A 25,097-nucleotide genomic window follows, 5' to 3' on the forward strand; every position below is an offset into this window, starting at 1 on the left:
CTTAAGGAAACTTCGTAACAACAACAAAAAAACGAAAGGCGGGTGTCACATAAGCAGAGAAAATGTGGATAAAAACACAACATGACAGACCTGGCACTGTTTAATGAAGGGGATGGGTAGAAAGACTGTAATGGCTGCTTTGGCCTGCAAATGCCCTCCACCCTCTCACAAAACCCAGCACCCTAAGAAATGATTATCACTTCCAAGAAGCCACCAGTCAAAAAAAGTTTTTGCTTTTTCCAACCTGCTTCCTCATGACCACACCAAGCAGAATAAGACCTTGCCTTGTCTTCCCGCCTTCATAATGGACAGCACTGCTGACCAACGTGGGCTGTTTCTTGACAAAAAATAACTCCCTAGCAGCCTTCCCAACTGGGTTCCCTGAGAGAATTAGGACTAAGTGCCCCAAGGCATGGCTGTCTGTAGAAGTCACCTCTCCTCTCCATCTATAGTAGTTACTAGCTACACACTATCCTTGGGAGAACTGAACCAACAGTGGCTCAAATCACTTTCCACTGGGCTTACTCCCTCTTTGAGCAACCTTGGCTGAAAAAAGGCTGCTCAGGTGATATTTTATACCATGACCCAGACATTAAAGAAACATACAGCAACCACACCATTTGTTTGTGGAGTAAAAAGTAATTCAGAACTCATGCCCCAAGCAGTTCCAGGACACATCATCTGGCTTTTCTTTACAGTGTTCACTGAAAACTGGCCTCTGATCTCCACCTCTTCCTTTGGAACTGCTCAGGTATCTCATCTCTATAGCACTATCCAGACTTGCTGCCTTGACTAGATTATTTCCTCAGGCACAGCTAAGCTTTCTTCCTGTTCTCTTTTTTGTTATACCCTCTCATTTCACTAGAAACATGGTTATAAGCAATTAAGGCTTCATCCATCACAGTATTATCTTTTTGAATTAACCTAAAAGAATACTGACAGAGCCCTAATAAATAAACAAACAGTTTTTTAATATACAGTCTTAGAATTTTGCCCCAACAAATATATCTAGGAATAACTGTTCATTAATACAGGCCACCGCTAGTAGGAGAAGAGGGTGAGGAAATAACTTTTTCTTGTAATTTTCATTTAAATTTTATCTGTCAATTTGGTAGGTAAAAAAAAAATTACTTAATTTTCCTGAAAGGTTATATGCAAATAGAAACTTTTGTGGCTGTAGAGAACACATTAGAACATAAATATCAGTGACTCACTGGGAATATGCCCATTTCAAATGAATGATACACAACAAAAGATGGGCTGAGACAAAAGGGTGTCTTTCTATATATTCCGTATTTTTTATGTGTGACTGAAGAAGATACAGTTGGAAAGCAAAAGCTCTTTCAATATAGGGGCCTGGCAAAAAAATATGCCTCTTTCAATATAGGGGTCTTGGCCGGGCACAGTGGCTCATGCCTGTAATCCTAGCACTTTGGGAGGCCGAGACGGGCGGATCACGAGGTCAGGAGATCAAGACCATCCTGGCTAACATGGTGAAATCCCGTCTCTACTAAAACAAACAATTAGCCAGGCGTGGCGGCAGGTGCCTGGAGTCTCCGGTACTCAGGAGGCTGAGGCAGGAGAATGGCATGAACCTGGGAGGCGGAGCTTGCAGTGAGCCGAGATCGTGCCACTGCACTCCAGCCTGGGCGACATGGCGAGATTCCGTCTCAAAAAAAAAAAAAAAAAAAAAAAAAGGGGACTTGCAAAAAATGTGCCACTGGGATAGGTGACAAGCGTTTTTTGTTCATCTGAAAGCTTTCTTTCCTCCATGAAGAACACAGAATGAGCAATAATCCTTCTATTTTCTTCTTGAATTGCCACTCAGTATACTCTGCTCTTCAGGGAACATATCAAATCCCTAAGACTCTCTCTCAGGCACTACTATAATTTCAGCAAATCTTTACTCACATAAAAGACCTAATGCCCCTTGCCAGGCAGGCTGCAGGACTGCGCTGGCATCTGAAGTGACAATACTCACCCTCTCTGAAGGAGGGACATGATCAATATTGTTCTCTGGACAGCACTATAGTAGCCCTTGAACATGAACAGGCAAGGCTAACGAGGAGTGGGGCCTGCCGCTCACGGCTGCCTGGCAGGAGGAAGCCGCTCACAGACACCTACTTGCCAAAGCCTTTTTCCCAGCTGCGTGGTAGGCTACAATGTATTTCTTCCCCTCCCTATCCTCTGTTTTTGTCTCTAATCCTGGAAACAGAGATTTGATAGCCTGATGGATGACGGTTCTTTTCTCTTTGGTGTCCTCGATAACCTATTAAAAAAAACAGATAGCAATACCACTAAATTAACAAACATTAAATAGGGAAGTAATACAGTGAATTAGTAAAAACACTGCTCACCTTATTAACTACGCAAAATAACAAAAGTGCCTGCATACAATTTCAAAAATCTTTTATTTTTATTTTTTTGACGGTCTCACTCTGTCGCTCAAGCTGGAGTGCAGTGGAGTGATCTCAGCTCACTGCAACCTCTACCTCCCGGGTTCAAGGGATTCTTCTGCTTCAGCCTCCTGAGTAGCTGGGATTATAGGCTCACGACACCATGCCTGGCTAGTTTTTGTATTTTTAGTAGAGATGGGGTTTCACCATGTTGGCCAGACTGGTCTCAAACTCCTGGCCTCAAGTGATCCATCTGCCTTGGCCTTCCAAAGCGCTGAGATTACAGGCGTGAGCCACCGTGCCCAGTCTCAGAAATATTTCAGAGCTTCCCAATATTGCAAATCCTGGGAGCCTGTTGATGGAGCACATCCATCTGCCAGACACTGTACAAAGCACTATGGTCATCATTTTATTTAATCTTTGTAATCTCTCCATCATAACACCATTATATCTATTTAGAAGTGAGGAATTGTGTCTACGGTTATATAGCTGGAAGGTGGTAGAGCTGGATTTAAAATCCAGGCTGTCAAACCCAGGGGCCACCAACTCAGATGCTCCGTCTCGGGGTCTCTGCTGGACAGAAACCTTAGGGCTCCTACGTGAAAATGCAGACAAAACTAGGCCTTTTGGTATGTGAGAAGCTCAGTCCTTTGAACAATCCAACCTACAGCTGCTTCTTATTGAATTATATTCTGAATTATTTTATAATGAGGTTCTAGCACATGGGTTCACAGTAAAGAAAAATCAACATGATATAAACTCCACTAGTTACATGATATTTTCAGCTTGTGAGTGCATCTCATATACAGAATTTTCCCTCCCTCTTTACTCAATATAACCACAAATGTGTGTGTATATACCTCATTTTAAGAATCGAAAAAAATTCACAAAACAAGATTCATACTTACTATTTGCAATGCACAAATATTTTCTATGTTATTGCTATTATTATATATATTTTTTGAGACAGGGTCTGGCTCTGTCATCCAGGCTGGAGTGCAGTGATATGACCTTGGCTCACTGCAACCTCTGCCTCCCAGGCTCAAGCCATCCTCCTATCTCAGCCTCTCAAGTAGCTGGGACTACAGGCATGTGCCTCCATGCCCAGCTAATTTTTTTATGTTTTGTAGAGATGGCGTTTCACCATGTTGCCCAGGCTGGTCTCGATCTCCTGAATTCAAGCGATCTGCCCATCTCAGCTTCCCAAAGTACTGGAATTCCATGCCTGAGCCACTGTGCCCAGCCCTTATTTTATTCCATTTTTTAAAAATGCTGGTTGAGATCCACTACTAAACTGATTTCATGACCTATTAATGGATTGTAACCTGCAAGCTGAAAACATCGAGATACACTGCAACTGCTACTGGCTAAACTTGATGATACTTTTTTTTTTTTTTTTTGAGACGCAGTTTCACTCTGGTTACCCAGGCTGGAGTGCAATGGCACGATCTCGGCTCACTGCAACCTGTACGTCCCAGGTTCAAGTGATTCTCCTGCCTCAGCCTCCTGAGTAGCTGGGATTACAGGTGCCCACCACCACGCCCAGCTAATTTTTTGTATTTTTAGTAGAGATGGGGTTCTCCATGTTGGTCAGGCTGGTCTCGAACTCCTGACCTTAGGTGATCCACCCACCTCGGCCTCCGAAAGTGCTGGGATTACAGATGTGAGCCACCGCACCCAGCAACTTGATGATACTTCAACAAAATAAAAAACGAAAAAAATCCACCAAACTACATTACAATTACAGGTAAATGACTTCTTCATAGCAAAAAGTGAGTCTAGATCTGAAATTACTGATAGCAAGGAGAATGACAGTTTGTGTATATGAATACATGTTTAGACCTCAAAAACTCAGAAAGTCCATCTTCATTTTACAAATGAGGAAGCTTGCCCATAGTTTATGCCTTTTAAATGTAAAGACTTTCAGTAGATGGGAAAAACCTCAGTTTTTAAGACAACAGTAAATTTTACCACATGTATACGAAAATACATATTATAAGCCTAAGATAAACCTCTGCATTGTACAAGCAAAGGAAACTTGGACCATCCTTCTGGATTGCTCTAGAAATCTGCCAGGAATTTTCTTCTTGGCATTGCTAAAGGTTTTGTCTAAAGATTTTGTCAGTAATTGAAGATTTCTAACATTGCAATACCACACACTTTTGGGAAGCTCAGGTAGGGAGGGAGACAAGGGGCAGATAATGAATTCTGAAAAGATGTAGTATGCTTATTAACTAGGACTGATGGGAGGGGGAATTTCAGACAACCAAAAACCCCATAGCTCATTAAAATGTAGTACAAAATTAATTTAACATAATTTTTTTTTTTTTGATACGGGGCCTTGCTCTGTCACCCAGGCTGGAGTGCAGTGGTGTGATCTCTGCTCACTGCAACCTCTGTCTCCTAGGTTCAAGTGATTCTCTTGCCTCAGCCTCCCAAGTAGCTGGGACTACAGGCCTGTGCTACCACGCTTGGCTAATTTTTTTGTATTTTTAGTAGAGACGGGGTTTCGCCATGTTGGCCAGGCTGGTCTTGAACTCCTGACCTCAAGTGATCCGCCCACCTTGGCCTCCCAAAGTGCTAGGATTACAGGTGTGAGCCACCGTGCCCGGTGAACAAAAGCTTTAACAACAAAATTTACTATTCTACTTAGTAGCTGAGCTCTCCTTTTCTTCAATAGCAGAATCGACCCATGATGAGCAAATAAATGCTCCCCTACTTCCTTTCCCCATTTCTTTCGCTTCCCAGAGTCCCAACTGAGACCAAGAAGCTGCTGAAGCCAGAATCTGACCTGGGTCACACACCTGACAGGCAGCAAACGGTGGTCCTGTTACAACGGACATTGTGGCATAATTGGTACTCTGTGATTCTAAACAACATATATCGTTGTTCATTTGTGGTCCCTAAATTTTTTTTTTCAGAGATGATGTCTCACTATGTTGTCCAGGCTAGTCTCCAATTCCTGGGCTCAGGTAAACCTCTAGCTTCAGGCTTCGGAGTAGCTAGGACTTTGGAATAGCATGTAACACTGTACCCAAATAAAAATGTTTTTAAACAAAAATGTAACTTTGGTGGGGCTATAATTTATCTGGGATACTAGTTATCTGCCCCAGTAAAAAAATTTTTTAGTGTAATATCTTTTAGATCCAATAGAGCAAAAAGTCACCCTTTGTTAACCATTGTAATTTTTTCCATAAACACTTAACATCCACCCAAAAAGCAACTAAAACCCTAAAAAATTTTTCATATATTTTTGCATTATTTACCTCAATGGCAACACTGGTTTCCTTATTTTTGAAGAGCTGGAGCTCCTCCAATCGCTGCTTTTCTTCAGCTGTCAAAACTGTAAATATGTCTTCTGAAGGGTCCTTTAAAATAACCATGAGAACTCACAATGAATCATACATAGAATTCAAGTTTAATAAAGCTCTATATTTCTAAATCTCTAGGAAATGCTATTTTTATACAGAAGGTGACATTTGCTAAAGAGCTACTTCTACCTCCTCATCCACTGGAATGGACAAGTCATTCAAATGGCTGATCCGTCCATCTTTTCCTATTTCATGAACAACGAAGTCGGAGTATCTGATAAAAGAAAACATGAACTTTCAGATAATTAACATCCTGTTTTCTATTAACTTTAGGATAAAGTTGATCAACAGCAAGCCTTACTATTGTGCAAAACAAGGAATTTTTAAAAATCTTCAATGCGAAATCACATGGAGTTATTTTTTGTTTGTTTGTTTGTTTTTTTTTTTTTTTTTTTTTGAGATGGAGTCTTGCTCTGTTACCCAGGCTGGAGTGCAGTGGCTCAATCTCTGCTCACTGCAACCTCCGCCTCCTGGGTTCAAATGATTCTCCTGCCTCAGCCTCCCGAGTAGCTGGGATTACAGGCACACGCCACCACGCCCAGCTAATTTTTGTATTTTTAGTAGAGACAGGGTTGCACCATTTTGGCCAGGCTGGTCTCGAACTCCTGACCTCAAGTGATCCGCCCGTCTTGGCCTTCCAAAGTGCCGGGATTATAGGCGTGAAACACCACACCCGGCCTTTTCTGGTTTCTTAATGAATGCTGAGCCATACCTTGGCTCAAGTTTTATATGAGAACTTAAAGAAAAGACCCTCTTAGCTTCTAGAATATTCTTCCAGAGAAATGCAAAAACAAAAGCTTATTAACATTACCCTACGACGATTCAGGCAGCCCACAATAAATTAAATCACAAAATATGCTATATGGTTAATTGAATCAGAACCCAGTAAGTCTACCATGAACTAGCCTGAAGCTTACCTTTATGTTAAATATTTTACATGCATTATTCAAAATCCTCAACAACCCCAATGTGGTAATATGATCCATTTTTAAATTTTATTTTATTACTATTATTTTTTTTGAGACAGAGTCTTGCTCTGTTGCCCAGGCTGGAGTGCAGTGGCTTGATCTTGGCTCACTGCAACCTCCACCTCCTGGGTTCAAGTGATTCTCCTGCCTCAGCCTACCGAGTAGCTGGGATTACAGGCGCGTGCCACCACACCAGGCTAATTTTTGTATTATTAGTAGAGACACAGTTTCGCCATGTTGCCCAGGCTGGTCTCAAACTCCTGACCTCAAGTGATCTGCCTGCCTCGGCCTCCCAAAGTGCTGGGATCACAGGCATCAGCCACCGTGTCTGGCCTGATCCACTTTTTAAATGAGGATGCTGAGGTTCAGAGAGGCTAAGTAACTACTAAGTAGTGAACTTCACACTGGGATCCACCTGGCTCCAAAGACTACCTTCCTCTACCATAGTTGTGGCACATTCAAATGAAAAAAGAGTTTAAGATTATAAAACAAACTCAGGAGAAAACCTGAAACCATTTAAATGAATTTATTCATTTACTTATTTTTTGAGACGGAGTCTTGCTCTGTCATCCAGGCTGGAATGCAGTGGTGCAATCTCGGCTCACTGCAACCTCCACCTCCCAGGTTCAAGCGATTCTCCTGCCTCAGCCTCCCGAGCAGCTGGGATTACAGGTGCCCATCACCACGCCCGGCTAATTTTCGTATTTTTAGTATAGATGTGCTTTCACCATGTTGGCCAGGCTGGTCTCAAACTCCTGACCTCAAGTGATCCGCCCGCCTCGGCCTCCCAAAGTGCTGGGATAACAGGCGTAAGCCACTGTGCCTGGTGAATGAATTTATTTGAGGCATGATCATGCCACTGCATGCCAGCCTGGGTGACACAGTGAGACCCTCTCTCAAAAAAAGGGAAAAAATTAATTAATTAAAATTTAAAAATCCAAGGCTATTTATTCAGGCAGGTTTCCTTCATCCTATTCCTTTTGATCAGTAGTATAAACAATCCTCGGAGATAGAAAGCTAAGTGGAAGAATATAAAGCTAATTTCTTTCTAAAGAAGAAACCTAATACAATCAAAATAACTTTATACATAAACTAAATGTACCTTTCTTTTAAGATTCCCGAGAACCCTTGATGAGAACTCACAAACTTGGTGATGCCTACGTCAGCCTCAGTGAGTCCATGCTTCATCATGTCTGCAAAACTCTCTGATTCCTCCTCCTCGCACTCCTCTGAAAGTCCATCTTCCTCCTCCTCTTCCTCATCTTCCAACTGAGCCTCAGAATTCTTTCCACCTTTCCCAGTACTGACAGTGTCAGGAGGCCCAGGCACGTCTTCACTGATGGACAGAAAGTCATTCTGTAGCCCATCTTGACCTTCGGTTAGACTGCATTCCGACAGCTTCTGTTTTTTTGTCTCCTCAACTGGGACTCCACTGTCATTATCTTCGACAACCAGTGCCCCACGTTTCAGCGACACACCAGTCATTTCTGTCATCTCCATCTTTAAGGCCCCAAGAAAACATTTAAGAAAACCTGTTAGGAAAGAGTAGAAAGTAACAAACACCTATATAAAAGCTGGTTTCAGGCCGGGCGGGGTGGCTCACACCTGTAATCCCAGTATTTTGGGGGAGGTTAAGGTAGGCAGATCACTTGAGGTCAGGAGTTCAAGACCAGCCTGGCCAACATGGCGAAACCTTGTCTCTACTAAAAATTAGTTGGGCATGGGTGGCAGGCGCCTATAGTCCCAGCTCTTGGGAGGCTGAGGCAGGGGAACTGCTTGAACCCGGGAGGCAGAAGTTGCAGTGAGTTGAGATTGTGCCACTGCACTCCAGCCTGGGCGACAGAGTGAGACATCGTCTTAAAAAAAAAAAAAAAAAAAAAAAAAGGTCAGGCACGGTGGCTCATACCTGTAATCCCAGCACTTTGGGAGGCCGAGGTGGGTGGATCACAAGGTCAGGAGTTCAAGACCAGCCTGGCCAACATGGTGAAACCCCATCTCTACTAAAAATAGAAAAAAAACTAGCTGGGCGTGGTGGTGGGCGCCTGTAATCCCAGCTACTCAAGAGGCTGAGGCAGGAGAATCGCTTGAACCTGGGAGGCGGAGCTTGCAGTGAGCCGAGATTGTGCCACTGCACTCCAGCCTGGGGGACCAGAGCAAGACTCCATCTCAAAAAAAAAAAAAAGGAAAGAAGTTGGTTTCAGCAGATAAAGGCATAGTTAATGTTGTTCATACGATCCTAAAAATCATTTATAGAAATAATTCTTTCTGATGTTGGCATACACTTTTTGTGGGACAGAAAACTGGCATAACACTTCTGCATGGAATTTAACAGTGTGCATCATCACAAGCCTTAAAAATATGTATGCTCTTTGACCCGGTAATACTACTTTTAGGGATTTATCTTAAGAAAATAATTAAGAAATAATCAAGTTTTAGCTCTAAGGATATTCATCTCCATACTTTTTTCTTTTTTTCAGTGACAAGGTCTGGCTCTTTCACCCAGTCTGGTGTGCAGTGGCATGATCACAGCTCACTGCAAACTCCAACTCCTGGGCTCAAGCGATCCTCCTGCCTCAGCCTCGCCAGTAGCTGGGACTACAGCAGCATGCCACCAAGACTGGCTAGTTTTTTATATTTATTTTTCTGTAAAGACTAGGTCTCGCTATTATTGCTCAGTCTGGTCTTGAACTCCTGGGCTCAAGCAATGTCTCACTTTGGCTTCCCAAAGTGTTGGGAATATAGGTGTGAGCCACCCTGCCTGGCCACAGTGCTTTTATATTAGCAAAACATTAAGAGCAATGAAACTTGGGTACATAAACTGAACAATACGTAGCAACATTGACAAGAAACTGGGAAAGGTGGTTACCTCTAGGAGAGGGTGTAGAAGTGGTGGCTGGGGACGGAGGTGGGAAATTTGCTGTTCTCACTCAATAACATGGTTGTAATCATTTGAAGCTCGTTTGATGTATATGTATTATCCTTTCAAAAAACTGATTAAATATTGTGGCTGGGATCGGTGGCTCACACCTGTAATCCCAATACTTTGGGAGGCTGAGGCAGGCAGATCACCTGAGGTCGGGAGTTTGAGACCAGCCTGATCAACATGGAGAAATTCCGTCTCTACTAAAAATACAAAATTAGCCAGGCATGGTGGCACATGCCTGTAATCCCAGCTACTCGGGAGACTGAGGAAGGAGAATAACTTGAAACCAGGAAGTAGAGGTTGTGGTGAGCCGAAATTGCGCCTTTGCACTCCAACCTGGGCAACAAGAGCAAAACTCCATCTCAAAAAAATAATAATAATAATAAAATAAAATATTGTATAACCACGCTTACTGACATGAAAGCCATACCTATGTCATACCACATTAAAAAAAAGGAGTGGGAGGTGTCATACAGGTGGTATAGAGATATAGTTCTGCAAGATGAAAAGTTCCGGATAGTGATTGCCTAACAATGTGAATACACTTAACACTACTGAACTGTACATGTGGTTAAAATGGCAAATTTTAATTTTTTTTTGAGACAGGGTCTCACTCTGTTGCCCAGGCTTGAGAGCAGTGGCATGATCTCGGCTCACTGCAACCTCCACCTCCTGGGCTCAAGCCATCCTCCTACCTCAGCCTCCCGGGTGGCTGGGATCACAGGCGTGTACCACCACGCCTGGCTAATCTTTATAATTTTTGGTAGAGACAGGGGTTCACCATGTTGGCCAGGGGGCTCTCGAACTCCTGACCTCAAGTGATCTCCCGACACTGGGCTCTCAAAGTGCTGGGATTTCAGGCATGAGCCACCCTGTCTGGCCTAATTTGATGCTCTTGGTAAAATAAGGATAAAAACTTTTTCTATGTTAATTACGTACAAGATGCTGAAGGTAACATACTGATGAACCTAGTAAACATATCCATAAATAAAGCAAATGAGCAGAAAATAAATATGCTAGTTCTCCAAGGCATGGTTAACAAGAAAGTCACCTATATAAGCATCTACAGCAAAATAACAATGAGGATTAACTAAATTTTATTTATTTATTTATTTATTTATTTTTGAGACAGAGTCTCGCTCTGTTGCCCAGGCTGGAGTGCAGTGACACGATCTTGGCTCACTGCAAGTTCCACCTCCCGGGTTCACGCCATTCTCCTGCCTCCGCCTCCCAAGTAGCTCAGACTACAGGTACCCGCCACCACGCCCGGCAAATTTTTTGTATTTTTTAGTAGAGGTGGGGTTTCACCGTTAGCCATGATGGTCTCAATCTCCTGACCTTGTGATCTGCCCGCCTCGGCCTCCCAAAGTGCTGGGATTACAGGCGTGAGCCACCGTGCCTGGCCGATTAACTAAATTTTAAGAATCCATATTTGATCTTACCCTGTTGTCCAAAATCACGAACAAAAAGAAAATCAAAAAACAAGTACATGCAAAAAGTAAAAGCAAAAAAGGATTATGACGGGAGGGTAAGTGAGCTGGGACCATAGGGACAGTGTGCTTGCGTGGTTCACAGGTGTCAAGGAGCCCCTAAAATAGTTCAGGAAGTGGCCAAGGAGATGGACAAGGAAGACAAGCCTTTCAAATAGAATAAAAGAGGAGTAGAAGAAACTCCCTGGGCTAAAAGCAACAGGGAAGGGCCCCCTGGTCACAGGTGGTATTAAGAAATCCAACAAAAAGCCAGCCGTTCCTTGTACTTGAGGCAAAGGTGACCCTTGGTTCCATTCCTTTTTTTTTTTTTTTTTTTTGAGATGGAGTCTCACTCTGTCATCTAGGCCTGGAGTGCAGTGGTGGTGCGGTCTCGGCTCAACTGCAACCTCCGACTCCTGGGTTCAAGATATTCTCCTGCCTCAGCCTCCCAAGTAGCTGGGATTACAGGCATGCCCGCCACTATGCCCAGCTTATTTTTTGTGTTTTTAGTAGAGATGGGGTTTCACCATGTTGGCCAGGCTAGTCTCGAACTCCTGACCTCATGATTTGCCTGCCTTGGCCTCCCAAAGTGCTGAGATTACAGGTGTGAGCCACCGCGCCTGGCCCCATTCCTGTTTAAACATCTGTATTCCCTGCCATAACATCTTTTGCCACCTATAGCTACTTGAAGTATGGTCTTGGAGCCTGTTGTACATTTAAGAATAAATTTTCATTAAAAAAAAAAAAAAAAGTGGTTGGGCACTGTGGCTCAGGCCAGGTGCGTGGCTCACGCCTGAAATCTCAGCACTTTGGGAGGCTGAGGTGGGTGGATCCCCTGAGGTCAGAAGTTCGAGACCAGCTTGGCCAACACGGTGAAACCCCTCTCTAGTAAAAATACAAAGATTAGCTGGGTGTGAGGGCACACACCTGTAATCTCAGCTGCTTGAGAGGCTGAGGCAGGAGAATCGTTTGAACCCAGGAGGCAGAGGTTGCACTGAGTCAAGATCACGCCACTGCGCTCCAGCCTAGGCGACAGAGCGAGTCTCCATCTCAAACAAAACAAAACAAACAAAACAAAACAAAAAAGTATTATGACAGCTACAAAAAATAGGAGAGAAGGGATTGAAAAAAATGTCAGTTAAAACAATTTCTGGTGGCCTGGTGCAGTGGCTTACGCCTGTAATCCCAACACTTTGGGAGGCTGAGGCGGGTGGATCACAAGGTCAGGAGTTCGAGACCAGCCTGATCAACATGATAAAACCCCATCTCTACTAAAAATACAAAAAATTATCAAGGCGTGGTGGTGGGCGCCTGTAATCCCAGCTACTCAGTAGGCTGAGGCAGAAGAATTGCTTGAACCTGGGAGGCGGAGGTTGCAGTGAGTCGGGATTGCACCACTGCACTCCAGCCTGGGTGACAGAGGGAGATTCCGTCTCAAAAAAAAAAATTCCTTTGAAAGACAAGAAATTAAATACAGAAAATGGAAGAAACTGAAACTGGAATAGAAGTAGACCACAACTGTAGTTACAGAAAAGTATCCCTAATTCAAAGAAGAAAGCACTTACTCTTTGTCCTGAACAGGTGTAGTCAAAAAAAGAACGCTGGTTTATGAAATGCTGATACAATTTCGCTCTCACCTTACAGCAACAAAACTACCCTCAGAGGTTTTGTACAAATGAAAGAGACAAAAATGGACCAGGGCTTACATAAGGACCGGGAGAACACGCCGAAGACAAAACCTAACCAAAGACTACAATGCCTGGGCCAAATTTTGTGGCATAAGGAAGAGGATGGAAAAGCAGGAGAAGGGCATTTGGGGTCACAGGTACAGCATGTGCAAAGGCATGGGGGCGTGGGAGCTCACAGAGTGCTGGAAGAGCAAAAGAACTCATCGCCCACTGTGGGGGTTAGACATACAAGGAGGGTCTGGGGTTACAGCTTGGGAGGGGGCAGAGGCCACATGAGGCTACAAGGAAGGAGTCACAACCTGAAAACCACGTTTTGTAATTTAGCACTGAATTTGTAATTTAGAAAGATTCTGTGGCACCCCTTTGAAGAGAAACTGGGGTTAGGCTGGAAGACCAGGTAAGAGGGTACAGCTGTAATCTAGGCAAGAAATTAATATAATCTGATCTAAGGCTGAAGCAAGGGAGACAGAAAAAGGCAACTTTCAAGAACATTTAGGAAGTAGTAGCGGGACAGGAGAAGGTGACAAATGTGGGAGAAAAGGGGAAATACTTCAGGATAACTCGAGTTTCCATCCCTGGGGAACTGAGAGGACAGTGGTGGTCTTCCTGATATGAGGGCCCCAGAAAGAAGAGCAGGTGTTGGAAGAAGATGAGCCCACCCATAGTCCTGTGGTGTTGCAGGTACCTGGGGAGACATCCCAGTGGAGATGACCTGTGGGCACTCATCACATTGTGTCACACATGCCCTTACCAAAAACCTGCAATGGCTCCCCAATGACCATACAGGCTTCCCAGCTGGCATCACAGCTCTACCAGGAGATCCTGATGCCCTTCCAGAGGCCAGAACTCTCAGTAAGGAAGAAAGAGTGGCCAATAACAGCCATTCACACAGCTTGGCACAGGGACTTCACAGTCAGCAAAATATTCACCTCCTCTCCTTATGCAGAAAAAACATTGGGCCTCCCCCTCTCAACAATCTTGGAGCCAGATCTAGGTTTTGCCATTTACTAAGTGGGTGACTTAACCTCTCGAACCTGTTTCTTTCTCTGTAAAAGTAAAATATGATGACTTGGCCAAAGGTCTGTAATAGCTCCTCTTACTCAACTGTTAGTCCTTAATAGTTATTATGGATGATTTACACAGCTGAACTGTATTGTTGTTGTGTCTGGAGGAGTTTAAAAAAAGAAAAAAAGCTGGCTGGGCACAGTAGCTCACGCCTGTAATCCCAGCACTTTGGGAGGCTGAGGCAGGTGGATCACCAGGTCAAGACATCGAGACCATCCTGTCCAACATGGTGAAACCCCATCTCTACTAAAAATACAAAAAATTAGCTGGGCGTGGTGACGGGCGCCTGTAGTCCCAGCTACTCCGGAGGCTGAGGCAGGAGAATGGCGTGAACCCGGGAGGCGGAGCTTGCAGTGAGCTGAGATCGCGCCACTGCACTCCAGCCTGGGTGACAGAGAGAGACTCCGTCTCAAAAAAAAAAAAAAAAAAAGAAAAGAAAAGAAACAGAATCTAAAAGCTGTTGGAATCCCCAAAACACTTTTTAAGACTTGAGAGAGATGTGACTATGATCTGAGTCACATATGGTTACAATTTGTTTCTCAGATTATAAATTAGCTCACTTTCATTTTTCCTGTTCCATACAATGACTAAAAATTATTATTATTATTTTTTTTTGAGATGGAGTCTCGCTTTGTGCCCCAGGCTGGAGTGCAGTGGCGCAATCTCAGCTCACTGCAAGCTCCGCCTCCCGGGCTCACACCATTCTCCTGCCTCAGCCTCCCGAGTAGCTGGGACTACAGGTGCCTGCCACCACGCCCGGCTAATTCTTTGTATTTTTAGTTGAGACTGGGTTTCACTGTGTTAGCCAGGATGGTCTCGATCTCCTGACCTTGTGATCTGCCTGCCTTGGCCTCCCAAAGTGCTGAGATTACAGGCGTGAGCCACTGCACCCGGCCTACGATGACTAAAAATTCTTAATTAATGACCCTTGTTAGAGAAGAACTTTCCCTTTGGTGTCCTGCTTATGCTTAAACCATATGACAGAAAACCCATAACTATTACATCTTCCCCAATGTACTCTCCCCAAAAAGAAACACTGCCTATAACCAATCAAATTGCTGTAACTATGTGCCAACCCTGTATGAAAAATGTTGTAATCCTGCTAAAAACTCCTGTCTCTGCCTATATAAAACCTAAACTTCCCTACTTCAGAACTTTGACTCCATTTTTTTAGAACTGGGGTTTCCAGGTGGGACACCCTCAAACTTTGCACTTGAATAGTTCTCTTTATACTAGATTCTGACGCTCTTGATTATTTTAGGTTGACAACAGGCCTTTAGGTTGCCAGTCTTTTTCTTGATATTTGTGGACATTTGTCTGATCTCTTTTTCTTGATATATCTAACTGCAAAGACAAGATCATTAACTAAACTCACTTTTAAATTTCAAATGAAATTACATTTTTCATTGTTTAAGTCAATGGCCCTATCATAGACAAAATAATTTTTTTTTTTTGACACAGAGTCTTGCTGTCACCCAGGCTGGAGTGCAGTGGCACAATCTCAGCTCACTGCAACCTCCAACTCCTGAGTTCAAGCAATTCTCACGCCTCAGCCTCCTGAGTAGCTGGGCCTGGCTAACTTCTGTATTTTATTTTATTTTATTTTATTTATTTATTTGTTTGTTTGTTTGTTTATTTATTTTGAGGCAGAGTCTCACTCTGTTGCCCAGGCTGGAGTGCAGTGGCATGTTCTTGGCTCATTGCAACCTCTGCTTCCTGGGTTCAAACGATTCTCCTGCCTCAGCCTCCTGAGTAGCTGGGATTACAGGTGCGTGCCACCAAGCCCAGCTAATGTTTTGTATTTTTACTAGAGACGGGGTTTCACCATGTTGGTCAGGCTGGTCTCGAACTCCTGACCTGGTGATCCGCCCACCTCAGCCTTGTAAAGTGCTGGGATTACAGGCGTGAGCCACCGTGCCTGGCCTAATTTTTGTATTTTTAGTAGATATGAGGTTTTACCAGGTTGGCCAGGCTGGTCTGAAACTCCTGGCCTCAAGTGATCCACCCACATTGGCCTCCCAAAGTGCTGGGATTACAGGCGTGAGCCACCGTGCCCGGCCCAAATTAATTATTAAAGTATATATAGTACCAACGATTTTTAAATCACTTAATATATATTTTTCTAAGTTCTGTCCTATAGGCCTAAAAGCTGAGAGCATATTTACTAGAAGAACTGTTCAAAGTTCTGGACTAGGAAAGGCAAAACTCAAACGAGTGTCATTTTCACAAGCAGGAACTACGTGAAAGGGAAGCTGAAATGGAATTTTTTTTTGAGACGGAGTTTTGCTCTTGTTGCCCAGGCTGGAGTGCAATGGCGCGATCTTGGCTGATCTCAGCTCACAGCAACCTCCACCTCCCGGGTTCAAGTGATTCTCCTGCCTCAGCTTCCTGAGTAGCTGGGATTACAGATACCCGCCACCACGCCCAGCTAATTTTTGTATTTTTAGTAGAGACGGAGTTTCACCATGTTGGTCAGGCTGGTCTTGAACTCCTGATCTCAGGTGATCCATCCACCTCGACCTCCCAAAGTGCTGGGATTACAGGTGTGAGCCACCACACCCGGACTGGAATGTAATTTTTAAATTGAGGGTTGGGGAGAGGAGAGAGAGGTGATCTTATGAACACAGAAGAGGTCTGAGAGAATTAAATTGGAAAGATAAAACAAGCCTGACTACCCCAAGGTGAGAGGCCCAAGGAAATCAGTTTTGCAGTCAGGAAAGCCCAAGCATTCTACCTTGAATGAAGATATAAAGTTACCAGATGTGAAAAGGGGGGAGAGGGCAGTTTTATGCGTTTTTGACATATTTAAAAGAAAAAATTTTAAGAAAACATGCTGCACAAATACACTATCCACGATAGTAATGATGGTATCTTAATTGTCAAGTAAAACTCCATAGACCGGAAGCCTGATGTTACAACCAGGAAGAGAATGAACTCCTCTGATACTTTCCCCAAAACTTAAAATCCTTCACATTTCTTTTTTTTTTTTTTTTTTTTGGCGATGGATTCTTACTCTGTTACCCAGGCTGGAGTACAGTGGTGTGATCTCTGCTCACTGCAACCTCCACCTCCTGGGTTCAAGTGATCCTCCCGCCTCAGCCTCCCAAGTAGCTGAGAGTAGGTACAGGCATGCGCCACCATGCCCGGCTAATTTTTGTATTTTTAGTAGAGATGGGTTTCCACCATGTTGGCCAGGCTGGTCTTGAACTCCTGACCTCAGGTGATCTGCCTGCCTTGGCCTCCCAAAGTGCTGAGATCACAGGCATGAGCCACCACGGCCAGCCAATCCTTCATATTTCTTTGGAGGAAATGCTAAAATAATGTTTTTTGTTTCCTCTGCACTCCAAATGAGACAACCGAGACTAGAAATACTATAATTTTAACAGTATTTTAAAACCCTTTTCATTAAAATACTAGATTCACCAACTAAGCTTTAAGAAGTACTCTTGGGCCAGGCGCGGTGGCTCACGCCTGTAATCCCAGTACTTTGGGAGGCCGAGGTGGGCGGATCATGAGGTCAGGGGATCGAGACCATCCTGGCTAACACAGTGAAACCCCATCTCTACTAAAAATACAAAAAATTAGCCGGGCGAGGTGGTGGGTGCCTGCAGTTCCAGCTACGAGGGAGGCTGAGGCAGGAGAATGGCGTGAACCCCAGGGGGCGGAGCCTGCAGTGAGCCGAGATCGCGCCACTGCACTCCAGCCTGGGCGACAGCGAGACTCCGTCGCAAAAAAAAAAAAAAAAGTACTCTTAGCTAGGCATGTGTGCATGTAGTCCCAGCTAACAGGGCGGCTGAGGCAGGAGGATTGTGTGAGACCAGTTTAAGGCTGTAGTAAGTTATGAGACCAGGAGTTTGAGACCAGCATGGACAACATAGTGGGACCATGTCTCTGCAAAAAATTAAAAAATTAGCCAGGCAGCTGGGTGTGGTGTCTCATGCCTGTAATCCCAGCACTTTGGAAGGCCGAGGTGGGCAGATCACAAGGTCAAGAGTTCGAGATCAGCCTGGCCAGCATGGCGAAACCCCATTTCTACTAAAAATACAAAAATTAGCCATGCATGGTGGTGCGCCCCTGTAATCCCAGCTACTCGGGAGGCTGAGACAGGAGAATCACTTGAACTGGGGAGGTGGAAGTTGCAGTGAGTCGAGATTGCGCCACTGCACTCCAGCCTGGGCGACAGAGGGAGACTCTGTCTCAAAAAATAAATAAATAAAAATAAGCCGGTCAAGGTGGCATGCACCTGTAGTCCCAGCTACTTGCGAGGCTGAGGTGGGAGGATCCATTGCGCCCAGGAGGTCGAGGCTGCAGTAAGCCGTGATGGTGCCACTACACTTCAGCCTGGGTGACAGAGAGAACGTGTCTCAAAAAATAAATAAATAAAATCCTTTTTCAGCATTTTCAAAATTTTAATACAACACTAACAACAGTCTCTTGTTTATTTATTTATTTTTGAGACAGGGTCTCACTCTGTCACCCAGGCTGGAGTGCAGTGGCATGATCTCGGCTCATTTATTTATTTATTTATTTTTGAGACAGGGTCTCACTCTGTCACCCAGGCTGGAGTGCAGTGGCGTGATCTCGGCTCATTTATTTATGGAGACAGGGTCTCACTCTGTCACCCAGGCTGGAGTGCAGTGGCGTGATCTTGGCTCAATGCAGCCTTGACCTCCCAGCTCAAGCGATCCTCCCACTTCAGCCACCCGAGTAACTGGGACTACAGGCATGTGCCACCACGCCCAGTTAATTTTTGTATTTTTTGCAGAGACAGGGTTTTGCCATGTTGCCCACTAGTCTCAAACTCCTGAGCTCAAGTGATCTACCCTGCCTCAGCTGGGATTACAGGTGTACACCACTGCCCAGGCCAAACAGTCCCTTATTAATTAATTCCTCCAAAATAAACATCAGAAAAACAGCCATTAGTCTTTTCTTTAATTATTTTTTTTTTAATTTTATTTTATATATTTTTTGAGACGGAGTCTCACTCTGTTGCCCAGGCTGGAGTGCAGTGGCGCAATCTCGGCTCACTGTAACCTCTGCCTCCCCGGTACACGAGATTCTCCTGCCTCAGTCTCGTGAGTAGCTGGGATTACAGGTGCCCGCCACAACGCCAGGCTCATTTTTTGTATTTTTAGTAGAGATGGGGTTTCACCGTGTTATCCAACATTGTCTCGAACTCCTGACCTCATGATTCGCCCGCCTCGGTCTCCCAAAGGGCTGGGATTATAGGCCTGAGCCACCGCGCCCAGCCTACAAAAACAGCCATTAGTCTTAATTCTATCATTATATTTCAAAACTATCCACAACTTTCACTTTTTAAATACATCTTTCCTCCATCCCCTGCAAATTATCAGTAATCTCTATAGCTCTCACAATAGTGAGCATTTTCTTTAGGGCCAGAGCACAGAGAACACACTAAATTTTTTTTTTTTTCGAGATGGAGTTTTCTTCTGTCTCCCAGGCTGGAGTGCAGTGGTGCAATCTCGGCTCACTGCAATCTCTGCTTTCAGGGTTCCGGCGATTCTCCTACCTCAGCCTCCTGAGTAGCTGGGATTACAGGCGTGGGCTAAAATTACCACATCCAGCTAATTTTTGTATTTTTAGTAGAGTGGGGGTTTCGCCATGTTGGCCAGGATGGTCTCGAACTACTGACCTGACCTCAAATGAGCTGCCCACCTCGGCCTCCCAGAGTGCTGGGATTACAGGCATGATGTCACCGGCCCAGCAGACACACTGCATTCTAATATGCAAAATCATTAAATCTATGAGGGTCATTCATTCTGCAAATATTTATTGAGCAAGTGTCCTATGTGTCTGGCATTGTTGTAGGCACTGGAAGAAAAGGGTAATACCATTTCATGTCCTCACGTAGCTTACAGTGTATTTGAGAATATATCTGAGAACAAAATAAAATTAATCTCAGGACATGCAAGCTCCAAAGAATTAAAGCAGGGTAAGGGGCTGAGAGTAAGAGGGGTGTTCTTCAGTGATGCCTCGTCTAAGGAGGAGACTTCTGAGCAAAGACAAGGAAGAACCAGACAGGAAAAGATGTGTGTGAGAACTCCAGGCAGCCCGAACAGCACGTGTAAAGGACCTGAAACAGGAGCAAACTCAGTCGACAGTATGACCAGCTGGATTGTTCTCTCTCTCTCCTAGGTCAGGAAAAATGCTGTTTCATTAATACAGTACATGCATGCTTCTGCCTCTATCAAAAGACATGTTCAAGGCCGAGTGTGGTGGCACACGCCTGTAATCCCAGCACTTCGAAAGGCTGAGGCGGGTGGATCACCCGAAGTCTGAAGTTCAAGACCAGCCTGGCCAACATGGTGAAACCCCATTTCGACTAAAAATACAAAAATTAGCTGGGTGTGGTGGCGTGCACGTGTAATCCCAGCTACTCTGGAGGCTGAGGCAGGAGAATCGCTTCAACCTAGGAGGCGGAGGTTGCAGTGAGCCAAGATCGTGCCACTGCACTCCAGCCTGGCTGATGGAGCGAGACTCCGTCTAAAAAAAAGAAATCAATAAACAAAGATACGTTGAAGGCCGAGTGTGGTGGCTCAAGCCTGTAATTCCAGCACTTTGGGAGGTCAAAGCAGGAGGACTGCTTAAGGTCAGGAGTTTGAGGCCAGGCTGGGCAACACAGCGAGACCCTGTGTGGTGGCACATGCCTATAGTCCCAGCTACTTGGGAGGCTGAGACGGGAGGATTGCTTGAGCCCAGGAGTTCAAGGCTGCAGTGAGCCATGATCACGCCACTGCACTCCAGCCTGGGCAACAAGAGCAAAATTCTGTCTCAAAAAAATAAAAATAAAAAAACCAAAAACATGTTCACAAGGAGTTGTTAAGTACGTACTGTTGGCTACTTTCCTAATGATTGAACATAATAATTGCCTAACCATCCCCTTTTCAATAGTGTTGTACAGTCTGATTTTCGACAGATCCCTCAATAGTCCAGGCTCCCCCAGGCCAATAGGGCATAGTCATTTCATAGATGATTAGAGGCTTGGGGATGGGGGGGAACCTTAGTAAACCTTTATTTTTGGAATGGAAAAAAAAAGTGGTCTGACGGGACCAAATATTTGAAAAACTAAACTCTTTGCCAACCCTACTCGGCAGGCAACGAAGGTGTGCTTCTAAACCCCTCTGCGCAGGGCTGACGAGGAGGACTCGAATTTCAGCTTGCACAGCAGCACCTCCATCCACTCGTTAATCATTCACCCAGCTTGAGGGCTGGAGAAAGCACTCTGAGTCTGCAGCCCGTCCACTCCTACTCTGGGAAATGCATACAAAGCAATCAGTCCCCAGAGCCCGCGTGGCGCCTAGTAGGCTCCCAGTGAGTGACGACGCAGGACACAGGGGTGGAACACGTGGGCTGGACGCACAGAAAGCAGGCGCGGTGAAGCAGTGGCACTGTGAAGGGCTTCAGGACCAGTGTTCCTCTGACGGAGGGACAAGAGTTTAGGGAGCGTCCGGGGCAAAGAAAGGGAGCAGTGGGAAGGGGGCCCCCGGCGGACAGCGCCGCGCGGGGAGGAGGGGAGCGCTCGGGCGCGGCGCCTCCGGACGACGGGCCGGGTAGAGGTGAGCGGGGAGCGGAGAGCGGCGCCTGCACCGCCGAAGCGCAGGACCCGCCGGGTTCCAACTGTGCTCCCGCGGGCGCGATCCATAATGGAGGCGCCGCGGGCTCTGACCACTGCGGGGCCGCCTTCCCAGTCCGCACTGCCTCTTGGGGCGGGGCCCTGGGGCTGGGGCTGGGGCCAGGGCCAGGCCGGGGAGCTGGCCGAGGAGCCCCAGCGGCCGCGGGGAGGCCGCGCACTTACCCGGAGCCTGGGAGCGCGGGCGCGGCGTGGGCCGGGCGGCGAGGTGGCCAGCGCTCTGGGTGGGACGCAGGAGAGCGGCGAAGGCCACTTGGATGAGCCAGCGGTTAGGGCGGACAGGAATAGGCAGAGCGTTCCGCGCCGAGGACCAGATGCGCTCCAGCCGACTCACCGGCGGCCGGGCTCGCACACGTGCGGCGCAGCGACGCGCCGCGGCCCGGCTGGACCCGCCCCGGGGGCGGAGTCCGCTCCCTGCCGCCGGCCCCGCCCCTGGCCCACCCCCTCGGAGCGGCCTGCGAGCCAGAGAGCACACCAACGCGTACTCCCAGCCTGCGCGCGCTCACCGCGGACCTTCCTCGCGACCGCGCCTGAGTCGCACCTGCGGCAGAGAGCGATTTCACCAAGCATCTAAGAGTTCTTTAGATCTTTAGGAAGTCTAAGGCAGCGATTGCCTCCTTTGGCGTTATATTCTAAGAAGTGTTTCCTTCACATAGTTGTGGCCCTTTCACGTTGCACCGACCACGCAGTTAACAATAATGGAAAGAGAATCACTTTAGGGACTAAATATTGTTCTACATTTGATCCTGGGAATGTAGCGGATCTAAAAGCACCATCTTCCTACTTCTTACCGCTCTGGCTTGATGGCTTGCCATAGGATCTGCTTCAAGAAACCGGATCACAGGTTTTTTTGTTTTGTTTTGATTTGGTTTTGACAGAGTCTCGCTCTGTCGCACAGGCTGGAGTGCGGTGGCGCGAACACAGTTCACTGCAGCCTCGACGTCCCAGGCTCAAGCAGTCCTCCCATTTCAGTATGCCTAGTAGCTGGGACAACAGGTGCATCCCACCAAACCCAGGCTAATTTTTTGGGGGGTGGGGGGTAGAAACAAGATTTCACTATATTGCCCAGGCTCTAATAGTTTTTTTGTTTTTTGTTTGTTTGTTTGTTTTTTGAGACGGAGTCTTGCTCTGTCGCCCAGGCTGGAGTGCAATGGCGCGATCGCGGCTCACTGCAACCTCCGTCTCCCGGGTTCAAGCGATTCTCCTGCCTCAGCCTCCCGAGTAGCTGGGATTACTGGCGCACGCCACCATGCCCGGTTTATTTTTTGTATTTTTAGTAGAGTCCGGGGTTTCACTATGTTGGCCAGGCTGGTCTCGAACTCTTGACTTCGTGATCCGCCCGCCTCAGCCTCTGTGCTGGGATTACAGGCGTGAGCCACCGCGCCCAGCCTCTAATAGTTTTTCTGTTTTGTTTTGTTTTGTTTGAGAGAGAGTCTCACTCTGTTGCAGGGTTCAAGCGATTCTCCTGCATCAGCCTACCGAGTAGCTGGGCCTACAAGTGCTTGACATCATGCCAGACTAATTTTTTTGACAGGGTTTTTGCCTGTTGGCCTTGAACTCCTGACCTCAAGTGATTTGCCTGCCTAGGCCTCCCAAAGTGCTGGGATTATAGGCATGAGCCACCATGCCCTGCCCAATTTGTTTTTGTTTTTTACACAATGAAATATACTATTACCAGCTGGGCGCAGTGGCTCACGCCTGTAATCCCAGCACTTTGGGAGACCGAGGTGGGCGGATCACGAGGTCAGGAGTTCGAGACCAGCCTGGCCAACATGATGAAACCCCGTCTCTACTAAAAATACAAAAAATTACCCAGATGTGGTGGCACCGGCCTGTAATCCCAGCTACTTGGGAGGCTGAGGCAGGAGAATCGCTTGAACCCAGGAGGCGGAGGTTGCAGTGAGCCGAGATCGCACCATTGCAGTGTAGCTTGGGCAACAAGATGGAAACTCTGTCTCATAAAAAAAAAAAAAGAAATATATATTACCATACAATGGATACAATTCAGCAATTACACTCCTTGATATTTACCTAAAATTGAAAACTATGTTCACACAAAAACCTGCACATGTATGTTTATAGCTGCATTATTCATAATTGCCAAAACTTAAGGACAGGCCGGGTATGGTGGCTTACGCCTGTAATTCCAGCACTTTGGGAGCCCGAGGTGGGCAGATCACGATGTCAGGAGTTCAAGACCAGCCTGGCCAAGATGGTGAAACCCCCATCTCTACTAAAAATGCAAAAATCAGCCAGGCGTGATGGTGGGCACCTGTAATCCCAGCTACTCAGGAGGCTGAGGCAGAAAATTGCTTGAACCCAGGAGGCAGAGGTTGTGGTGAGCCGAGATCATGCCACTAAACTCCAACCTGGGTGACAGAGTGAGACTCCGTCTCAAAAAAAAAGACCAAGATGTCCTTCAGTAGCTGAATAAACTGTGCTGTATCCAAACAATGGAATATTATTTGGCGCCAAAAAGAAATGATCTTAGCAAGCCATGAAAAGACATGGAGGAAACGTAAATGAATATTTTTTATTTTATTTATTTATTTATTCTGAGATCTAAATAGACAAGGTGATCCGCCCACCTCGGCCTCCCAGAGTGCTGGGATTACAGGCGTAAGCCACCATGCCTGGCCTTAAACGCATATTACTAAGTGAAAGAAACCAATCTGGGCCAGGCATGGTGACTCAGGCCTGTAATCACAGCATTTTGTGAGGCTGAGGCAGGTGGATCACTTGAGGTCAGGAGTTCGAGACCAGCCTGGCCAACACTGTGAAACCCCATCTCTACCAAAAATACAAAAAATTAGCCAGGTGTGGTGGCACACACCTGTAATCCCAGCTATGCGGGAGGCTGAGGCAGGAGAATTGCTTGAACCTGGGAGGTGGAGGTTGGGCTGAGTCGGGATCATGCTATTGCACTCCAGCCTGAGTGACAGAGTAAGACTCTGTCTAGAAAACAACAACAACAACAAAAAACCTGAAAAGGACACTCACTATATGAATCCAACTAAATGACAAAATGACATTCTAAAAAAGGCAAAATTATATAAGACAGTAATAAAATTAGTGGTCGCCAGGAGTTAGGAGAAAGGGAAGGATGAATAGGTGGAGCACAGAGAATTTTTAGGGAAGTGAAACTGTTCTGTATGATACTGTAATGCTGGCTGCAGGTCATGATACATTTGTCCAAGCCCATAAAATCTACAACAGGGGTCCCCAGCCCCCCAAGCCGCAGACTGGTACCAGTCAGTGTGGCCTTTTGGGAACCAGGCTGCACTGCAGCATTCCCGCCTGAGCTCTGCCTCCTGTCAGATCAGCAGTGGGATTAGATTCTGATAGGAGCGAGAACCCTATTGTGAACTGCACATGTGAGGGATCTAGGTTGCGCGCACCTTATGAGAATCTAATGCCTGACAATCTGAGGTGGAACAGTTCATCCTGAAACCCGTTTCTACCCCCTAGTCTGAGGAAAAAATGTCTTCCATGAAACCAGTCCCGGTGCCAAAAAGGTTGGGGACTGCTGATCTACAGCACTAACAGTGATGTAAACTATGGACCCT

At 45.9% G+C, this 25,097-nt stretch overlaps 1 protein-coding gene across 3 annotated transcripts in view; it reads right to left on the reverse strand.

Moving 5' to 3' along the window:
* Positions 1 to 21,945, reverse strand: part of PUS7 (pseudouridine synthase 7) — an 84,016-nt gene extending 62,071 nt beyond the window's left edge. Inside the window, 5 exon segments of one of the 3 annotated variants that reach the window (NM_001133464.1) lie at positions 2,125 to 2,269; positions 5,663 to 5,764; positions 5,897 to 5,981; positions 7,838 to 8,267; positions 21,697 to 21,912. In NM_001133464.1, the coding sequence (NP_001126936.1) occupies positions 2,125 to 2,269; positions 5,663 to 5,764; positions 5,897 to 5,981; positions 7,838 to 8,235 (730 nt within the window). In that variant the 5' untranslated portion in view covers positions 8,236 to 8,267; positions 21,697 to 21,912. 3 annotated transcript variants of the gene reach the window in all.
* Between the last annotated feature and the right edge of the window lie 3,152 nt (positions 21,946 to 25,097).

This window comes from Pongo abelii, chromosome 6, assembly GCF_028885655.2.
Source record: "Pongo abelii isolate AG06213 chromosome 6, NHGRI_mPonAbe1-v2.0_pri, whole genome shotgun sequence".
NCBI classification, from domain to species: Eukaryota; Metazoa; Chordata; class Mammalia; order Primates; family Hominidae; genus Pongo; species Pongo abelii.